At 34.2% G+C, this 9,578-nt stretch overlaps 2 protein-coding genes across 2 annotated transcripts in view; both read right to left on the minus strand.

Moving 5' to 3' along the window:
* LOC141325854 (BLOC-3 complex member HPS1-like) overlaps window positions 1–1,085 on the minus strand; it is a 1,657-nt gene extending 572 nt beyond the window's left edge. The window contains exons 1-4 of the mRNA XM_073834583.1: window positions 850–1,085; window positions 548–661; window positions 364–446; window positions 4–70 (exon numbers count right to left, since the gene is read on the minus strand). Coding sequence (XP_073690684.1) covers window positions 4–70; window positions 364–446; window positions 548–661; window positions 850–1,065 — 480 coding nt within the window. The 5' untranslated portion in view covers window positions 1,066–1,085. The remainder of the gene's footprint in view (window positions 1–3; window positions 71–363; window positions 447–547; window positions 662–849) is intronic.
* Window positions 982–9,578, minus strand: LOC141326161 (BLOC-3 complex member HPS1-like). Its single transcript, XM_073834876.1, has 14 exons — window positions 9,493–9,578; window positions 7,941–8,062; window positions 7,671–7,805; window positions 6,569–6,711; window positions 6,309–6,417; window positions 4,968–5,128; window positions 4,767–4,866; window positions 4,610–4,679; window positions 4,433–4,488; window positions 2,999–3,154; window positions 2,658–2,837; window positions 2,454–2,530; window positions 1,289–1,420; window positions 982–1,191 (listed from the first exon to the last, which is right to left on the minus strand). Exons 2-14 carry the CDS (start codon window positions 8,055–8,057, stop codon window positions 1,104–1,106), a joined length of 1,524 nt encoding a protein of 507 aa, XP_073690977.1. The 5' UTR covers window positions 8,058–8,062; window positions 9,493–9,578; the 3' UTR covers window positions 982–1,103.

Raw genomic sequence — 9,578 nt, forward strand, 5'->3', positions numbered from 1 at the left:
CACAGTAAAGAGTTCATAACACTTCACCACTTCATTCTGATGTTTTTTGCTGTAATACCGCAGCAGTTTCCTATCACACCGTCAAAGAAGACATAAAATGCATTAAGTAATACATGAATTAAAGAAAGTTCAGCTGGTGTTGTGTGGTACGTCTACAATAAGTGTTAGGGTTCCTATCATATGCACCATAAAAATAAACATTTTTCAAAGCTACGAAGATTATTTGAGTATGTGTTTCTACTTCAAAATGTAACGTTAAACTTAATGTGCTACTTGCTATTGCTTTGTAATTATTTGTTAATTATTAGTCGAATAATAATTTGAAAATGACTTCTGTATGAATTCCTTGTTTCTGTGTCATACCTGTAATAATCACAGGTGAGCATTCCTACTGGAGCAGCGTCATCTGGGGAGCTGGGTATATCTATCACTTCCAGTTTGTAACCCTGTCAAAACAAAATTTAAAACTTATCATCACTGACCATGTAACTTTCATTATGAGCATTATAGTTATTGTACTACAAATACGACGCAAGCTGCCATTTACCGTTTCATTTTCAAACCACAAGAAGTAACAGTAGAAATAATCTCCATCCCGGAGCGTGACAGTGGCGTAACCCTTTTGCAGGTACCTCTGTGCTGTTGTCACAAGACTCCAAACCTGTGCAGATTCATAATGAGAGTGTATAAATTATAGTAAAAATGTAGTTACCACTCTTCTTTACTAAATGAATGAGAAGGAATATTTTACAATTTCATCAGCATGCACTGATATAACAATAAATAACAACCTATTACGATTTAAAACAATATAGTGCATGGTGAGCACAAATACAAGCACAAAATCACCTTGTTTTTTACGAAGTCAGCCAGAGGCCCCTTTCCGAGCTCAGAGATGGTGCGATCAGTCACATTAAGGGAGGGTGCAATCATTTGACCATTTGTACGATCCACATAGATAAAGTGGATGAGACCAGGAAACTCTTCCAGGTATGTGAGATCATGGTTAAAGTCCATTACATGGCAACAGAAAAATGATTCAAGATTGAAGTGTGAACGCAACATATCAAACAGATTAAAGTGAGGACAGGCAACCAAAACACTTAAGGTAGAAAAAAAGGATATGACACCATTGTGATATTTCTTTTGCTTTTCACCAGCAGAAAATCCTTCCAGTCCATCAACTTCTCTCTGCAACAAATGTAAGAAATGGTCAAAAGTGATTTCATGCTAAAGCACAACAAAATAAATACCTATCATAACTAAAGAGGTGTCTGTTCAGACATACTGGACCATGCTCAGGGCTCGTTCTTGCAGATGAGGAGCCAATCTCTGACTGCTGCCCATGTACTCAGCTGCAAAAAACTGCTTGTACACACCACACAACTGAGTCTTCATGTTTCGACAAGAGGGCAGCAACCTGCAACACAACAAATACAAGTATGGCTTTATCCAAGGTCAAATGTAGGGCTGGGTTTTGACACAAATTTCACAATTCAATTCTGATTCACATTGCTTGTGATTTGATTTCCGATTCGATTCAACTGATTATTTTGGATATATATCAGGTACAGTATACGCCAATTTTCTTAAGAACAACAAAAAAAAAAATCTCTCAACTAATACGTAAAAATATACGTAGGTCATGAGTCAGACAACTGGTACGACATTAATATTAAAGGTTAAAATAAACCAGTTTGCATACAAACACTTAAATCACACTCAGTGGAGTTTTTACCGTAATAAAGTCACAATTACATAATTATATTTCTACTCCAATTCGTTTTTTAGTAATATAAACATTTAAATGGTGGCCATCATAAACTAAACACTAAAGAACTGTAAAAATTATAATAATATGGTGCATCTATTTAGCAAAAAGCTCCTCTCTAGAGTTAATTTTTCTAGATGACTAACAAGTTAATTCACCAAATTGTTTTTTTCTGAGGTAAATGTGAAAATTAAAATCGCTGATTAAGCGATTACATGAGACAGGATACTGATTTCGGTAAGTTGTACTCTCTCTTTTAAAATACTGTTGGATGTCCATTTATGTTTATTTCATGCTAAAACTGGCATTAAAGCAGAGGAGATGATCAGCTCATGTGACCTGAGGCGCTACAGGGATTTGTCACTCCACATTAAACAGTGCCAAAATGGTATTTATTGTTTGAATACTGTAATAAAATGAGCAGAATTTGACATCTAAAACTTTGTTTCATATCAAAAGTGACAAAGCACAAAGCTTATTAGGATTTATTGGATGGGAGGTGCGCTACAATGTTATGTTAATTAACTGAAAACAGGCTAGACTAATCGATTCTTGGGATTTAAGAACTGGGATTTTTGGGATTAAAATTGAGAAATCTATATTTTTACCTAGCCCTACTCACATGAGTGAATTTAGCCAGCAATTAGTTTTGCAGTTTGTTATTAAAGAAAACGGCACTTACTCCCTTGTGAATCCACATCCTGATCTGTTGAACGCCTTGTTCTTAAAGTCTGTCCACACATTTTGAAGTTGGGAAGTCTGAACACATACAGAGTCAAGACAACATTGAATCTCTAATTTAAATCCCATCCCTAATTCTAGTAAATTGTAAAGCGGATTTTGACATTGTGGAATTGATAAAGTGTGTACTCTGTTGTCTCCTGACCTGAATGTCCATGCTGGCCCAGGTTTTGATGCATTTCTCCAGCCTGCTCCGCTGCTCCTGGACAGAGGGCTGACCCCGCATGGCCGCGGCCCCTTCATGCCCATCACATAACCTCTTCTCCAGCTTAACAAAGGCTTCCAGAAGGTAGTAAACAGATGTTGCCACATTACTGTTGGGAATCTGTTGTGTAAATAAAATAGAAAAATTAGCTGGCAACTCCATACATTAATGTAGCATGATTTGAAAATGAGCCATAGGACATCTTGTGTCAGTGTCTGTACAAAGGTGCTCTTTGTTTTAGAGGTCATATACAGAGTAATAACATTCAGAAAGACAGTCACCTTTGTGAGCAGAACTAGAGTTATTCCGGGCCAGAGAGGTAGGCAATACATAGAGTGAGGCACCATGGGACACTCTTTGGCTTCCAGGAATACTCTGGATGGGGCTGAAGGGTCAGGGGTTGGAACTTCAAGAGTCTGCAGACTGTCCTCAGCCATCTGAAATCATAAGACCTTAGACATGTGAGAAACTTCGCTGCTATAAATACACATTTTACATCATACACTACCATTCAAAAGCTCCAGTATTTAGTGTCACATGATCCTTCAGAAATCATTCTAATATGCTGATTTATTATCAGTGCTGGAAACATTTGAGCTGCTTAATATTTTTTTGGAACTTTGATTGATAAAAGGTTAAAAAGAACGGCATTTATTTAAAATAGAAAGATTTTCTAACAATATACATTACTGTTCAAAAGTTTGGAGTCAGTAAATTCTTATTCTTTCTTTATTTTAAAGGAATTAATACTTTTATTCACCAAGATTTGCATTGTTAGAAAAGATTTATATTTTGAATAAATGCTGCTCTTTTTAACTTGTTACTCAAAGAATCGTAAAAAAGAAATCACAGAAAAAAATATTTGGCAGCACAACTGTTTCCAACATTGATGATTCTAATAATAAAACAGCATATTAGAATGTTTTCTAAAGGATCATGTGACACTTAAGACTGGAGTAACAGCTGATAAAAATTCATCTTTGCATCACAGGAATAAATTATATTTTAAAGTATATTACCAAAAACCATTATTTTATATTGTAATAACATTTTGCAATATTAATTTTTACTCACAGTAAAACTGTAAAAAACTAATATATATTTATATATATGTGTGTGTGTGTGTGTGTGTGTGTGTCTGTGTGATAATAAAGCTGAATTTTAAGCATCATAAGTTCAGTCTTCAGTGTCACATGATTCTTCAGAAATCATTTTCATATGCTGATTTGCTGATCAAGAAACTTTTTTTTCTTATTATTATTTGAAAAAGTTGTGCTACCCTATTATATTTGATACTGTTATTGTTTGTCATATATTTAGACAAGTTTATTGTATTAGGTAATAAAAGTGTGTGTGTAAATACTATATAACACATTAAAACATATTTTTTAAAATATTTCCTTAATTTTAATCCATTTTATAGAAGATATTTTAGATTATATTTTTATCATGTGAAATCACTATTTTATAAAAGTGGCAAAACCATTTCTTAAGATTCCAAGTCATTAATTAAAATAATATCTTTAATATTTTTCATTTTCATCAGAAATCATTACTTCAGAAAAGTCTGTTACTTAATAAAGATATTTTTTCTCAATATTCTTTGAGGAACGAAAAGTTTGACGATAAATGACTTACAATCTTGTAAACAGTGGTATACATAATCAGATTATATTACTTTTGGGGCAACAGCGATGGAAAAACAGACAGCTCACCTGAACGTCAGGATCTACAAACTGGAAGACAGGAGGACTCTCACCTCTTAGTCGAACTATTTATTAAAAACATAAAAAATAATCACACATGCAGCTCTTAGGGAGCATTTCAGTATTTTAAAGAACACTGGTCTGAATGTCATTTTATTAGATACAAAGTTTATGTATTTTTGTCACCTGATTCCCGTTCAGGAGGAGAGGGCTCAGGTGTGTAGAATACATCAGGAACTGAACTGCTCTCTAACTCCTAAGAAATACAGAAAAAATTTAAGGCCTAAATGAAAGAACAAACAAACAAACAAAAAACTGTAATTATAAGTAAGAGATATCAAACCTCAGAAGTGTCATCCAGGTCACTTTTGCTGGGATAGAGATCCTGCACCAGGATGATCAGAGCCAGAAGATCAGAGGGGTATAGACTGCTGGCATTTCGACTGCACAAAAAGTAAAAGTAAGATATCTGAGATTGCTTCAAATTTCTCTGCTGCACAAAATTGTCTCTTTCTGATGTTGTGGTCAAAACATCATGCTGTACCTGGAGTAGAAGGCCAGCAGTTTGGTGTGCACCAGTATGAAAGCGTGTAGCACCTCCTCGCCCGCTCTGTCCATGTTGTTGTTGATCTGCTGCACCAGTCGACGCTCCAGAAACTCAATGCACTGCTCACAAAGGGTCGGGTGGATCAACCTTTCCACCGCCTGAATTGAGGCAGAGAATGTATTGTAGATCAGGGGTTCCCAACCTTTTTTACTCCGGGGCCCCCCTCCTTCTCCGGCCAATTTTGCAAGGCCCCCCTATGCCTGACATGTCATCTTATACTGTACTTCCACAGTAAAGAAAATATAATTTATTTTTAAAACTTTTTTATTAACCAAAACATTTGTTTTGCCTTAATTATTCTTCTACTGCATGTTATAAAAAAACCCTCAAAATTCAAATAAAAATTAAATTAAAACTTCAAATATACCTTATAATCTTTAAAGAAAACCTCTGCTCAATTCTAACTTTTAAAATTATTTTACTTCAGACATTCTTTACAACTTAAGAGTACTTTTTCTTAAATAAGTGAACCTGCTCTACAACAGGGAGATACCAAAAGACCACTAAACCTATCCCTTTTAACTTGACTGACTGAATAGCTACTGTTTGTATCCATTAAAAAAATAATACACGAATTCAAACTACAGCAAATACATTCTATATCTGTTGAAACACATCGATGTGAAGGTTTGATGAAGACGGGATCAGTGAACTCTGTCAGAGCGCCTGATGCTCATAAACACCGAGCCTTTCTCCTCTTCTATGGGTGAGCATCTATTATAAAACACTCACATTAATTTGGACAACTAGGCAAATGTTTGTAATTTCACGCAAAAATACGATAGGGATCAGAGCCCCGAGAGCGCGCATAGTTTGTGAATCAATAGCAGACTTATGCGTGTCTCATGCACGACTCTGATTTACACGAGACATTAGGCACGCGCAAGTTCGTTATTATGACACTAATCGTTTTTACCTTTTACCTTTACGACGGTTTGCTTCATGCATGCAGCCGAGAGATGTAACATTAGTTTGCGTACAGCATTTGGAAGTTTTGAGCCGCCATTCAGTCTGTATTTAACAGTGCGATGAGGCTTGCTGCGCCTAGTCTGAAGCAATCAATCACAGAACACGAGAGAGGCTGTGCTTTTATTATTCTCATTTAGCGCATTAATAATGAAATTAAACAATTATAGGATAATATTTACATTAATTTTAAGATATCTCGCGGCCCCCCTGGAGGATCACTGAGGCCCCCTTGTGGGTCGCGACCCCCCGGTTGGGATTATCTTAAATTAAAACTAGCATGCAACTAATAATAACAGCACTTGCACACACCTCCACTAAAAAGCTTTGGTCGTTCTCTCGTAAACAGCTGTATGTTTCCAAGAGGCTTCGTAGCTTCTTCCACAACCGGTTCCTTTGCTCTGTATCTTGAGGGCGCAATCTGACAAAAAAAGTCCATTAAAAAAAGTAGTTTTGCTCAGTTTTAGTTCAAAGGCTATTGGCGTATGAAGTGAAATGCAATGAGACTAGTTCAATTAATGTACAGTATGGTTTAAAATCTGGTGATGTTGTACTGAAAGTGCAGTTCTTACTCTTTCCTCAAGAGTGCACCGCTGAACGTCACCATGCCAAACATGATTTCTGTGAGTCTCTTCATCACATAGATCTTTCTCTTCAAATCTTCTTCAGTCTCATCTCCGTCTCCATTCACAGCAATATACAGACATTCATCAAACTGCATGACAGAGAGCAGCAGTCATTTTAGTGGCAGACTGAATTGAATGATTTTGAAAAGTTGGGGAGGTACATTATATCATAAGTACTGGAAAAATACAGATCATTTCTTTAAAAAAATAGGATCTATAAAATAAATAAAATTATATTGTTACATTTCATTAAATAGTTTATATATCAGGTTTATAAAAACGAATCATTTTATTTAACAAAATATATACTTAAAAAATATACACTGCTGTTCAAAAGTTTGGGATCAGTAAGATGTTTAATGTTTTTTTTAAAGCAGCATTTCTGTTCATCAGAGCTGCATTTATTTGATTAAAAATACAGAAAAAAAACAGTACTATTGTGAAATATTATTGCAATTTAAAATAACAGTTTTCTATTTTAATATACTTTAAAATGTCATTTATTCCTGTAATGCAAAGATGAATTTTCAACATCATTACTCCAGTTTGCAGTGTCACATGATCCTTCAGAAATCATCTAATTTGCTGATTTATTATCAATGTTGAAAACAGTTGTGCTGCTTAATATTTTTAATATCTTTTTTAGGATTCTTTGATGAATAAAATATTAAAAAGAACACCATTTATTTCAAATAGAAATCTTTCATAACAATACACACTGCTGTTTAAAGTTTGGGGTCAGTAAATTGTGACTTTGAAAGAAATGGATACTTTTATTCAGCAAGGATGTGTTGATAAAAAAGTGATAGTACTGAAGGACCATACTGTGACACTGAAGAGTGTAATGGCTGATGAAAATTCAGCTTTGTGTCACCAAAATAAATTACATTTTATAGTATATTAAAACAGAAAAACTCTTATTTTAAATTGCAATAATATTTCATAATATTACTTTTTCTGTATTTTTGATCAAATAAACAGAACTAACAGGCTGTGCTGATTGTTTTAGTGTTAGATCAGATGACTCTTTCATTCTGCTGTGGATTACCTGATGCAGAACATAGATATGATTGTTTTCTGTGGTGAAGGAGGTGTAATTGTCGCCGAGTCGGTCCACCATGGTGCTACAGGAGATGATGATGGGCGCAAAGAGTGTGTTAATGCTGTCTTCAAACGCAGGCGGCTGAAAACACAAAATAATCACTCAACATTCCATGCATGCATATAAAATTTTACATAAAATGTTATAATAATTATCTTAAATATATGTTTTGTGTTTCTCAAAGTTAAACAGAATTCATTTAAGCATCTTTCTTACTCGTTCTCCTTCCTCCTGGGAAACGCCATACTGCTCCTGAATCCGCTGCTCGAACTCAGTGTCAGTCCAGTAGAACAGAACCTCTGCGCTCTCGTTGGCCACCAAAAGACACTTCATTTTATCTGAACACAAAGGCAATTATTAGAAGAAGAGGTCACAAAGTTTCTCTCACTTTGCATAAATCATAAAAGGAAATTATTTTAAATCAGTCTCATAAACCTCTCAATGCAACTAGTCAAAAAATCTGTAGTCATAATTTAATAGTCCTAAACAATAGCCTAATAATTGGTAATTACACACAAAAATATACACTACCAGTCAAAAACAGCTTTTTAACAGTAAGATTTTTTTTATATTTTTTTAAAGAAGTCTCTTCGGCTCACCAAGCCTGCATTTATTTGACCAAAAGTACAGCAAAAACAGTACAATTTTGAAATATTTTCTATTTGAATACATTTTAAAAATGTAATTAATTCCAGTGATTTCAAAGCTGAAGATTCAGCATCATTACTCCAGTCACATGATCCTCATTTCATCATTTTAATATTCTGATTTGCTGCTCAAAAAACATTTATTATTATTATTATTATTATTATTATTATTATGCTGAAAACAGCGGAGCAATTTTTTTCAGGTTTCTTTGATGACTAGAAAGTTCAGAAGAACAGCATTTATCTGAAACAGACATCTTTTGTAACATTATAAATGTATTTGTTTATCACTTTTGATCAATTTAAAGCATCCTTGCTAAATAAAAGTAAAAGTAAAAAAAATGATACTGACTCAAAGCTTTTGAATGGTATAGTGTATAATATTACAAAAGCTTTTTATTTCAGATAAATGCTGATCTTTGGATCTATTCAGCAAAGAATCTTGAAAAAAAAAGTACTCCACTGTTTTAAATACTGATAATGTTGAACAGAAAATCAGCATATTAGAATGAATTCTGAAGAATCATGTGACACTGAACACTGAAGGGTGATGACACTAAAAACTTTGCTTAGATCACTGGAAAAAATTACCTTACATAAATTACATAAAATATATTTAAATAGAAAGCAGTTATTTTAAAATAGCAAACATATTTCACAATATTACTGCTTTTGCTGTACTTTGAATTAAATAAATGCAGGCTTGGTGAACAGAGGAAAATTCTTAAAAAAAAAAAAAAACATTAAACATCTTACTGTTCAAAAACTTTTGACTGGTAGTGTATGTATTTTAGAAAACACTTAATAAAGACCCAATATGAATCTTACACTCTTGTAAGACCCCGAAAGTGACTTAAAAGGTCCCTATACTACTTCCTTAATCTTTTCAGTAGTAATGTTGCTAAATAATACAATGCAATGCAAACAAATACACAATATCCAATAGGATGATACCGTGGTCGCATCTAAACTGCAGCAGAAGCCCACACCTCTCGGTTCCTCCAGGATGAAACTAAAGCTCACGCCCCATCTGATGCCCAATTCACAAAAAGCTATGAAGTTTAAGCGAGAACTTTTTGCACTATACCTTCTAACCTACACGTTTAAAAAAGTAAACTTACTATTTAAGGTTCGCTTGTAGAACAGAAGAGTATCATTGCGCCCGAATCCTGAAGCAGTTCTAAATCACAGAACAACAAACAGTTTG

This window comes from Garra rufa, chromosome 2 (assembly GCF_049309525.1).
Source record: "Garra rufa chromosome 2, GarRuf1.0, whole genome shotgun sequence".
Taxonomy (NCBI): Eukaryota; Metazoa; Chordata; class Actinopteri; order Cypriniformes; family Cyprinidae; genus Garra; species Garra rufa.

Coding starts and splice junctions, on each gene's coding strand:
- LOC141326161 (XM_073834876.1), bottom strand. CDS start 8,057: ATGAAGTGTCTTTTGGTGGCCAACGAGAGCGCAGAGGTTCTGTTCTAC. Junction 6,418..6,568: donor GGTGCACTCTTGAGGAAAGA/GTAAGAACTGCA, acceptor TTTTTTTGTCAG/ATTGCGCCCTCAAGATACAG. Junction 2,531..2,657: donor GGGCCAGCATGGACATTCAG/GTCAGGAGACAA, acceptor GTATGTGTTCAG/ACTTCCCAACTTCAAAATGT.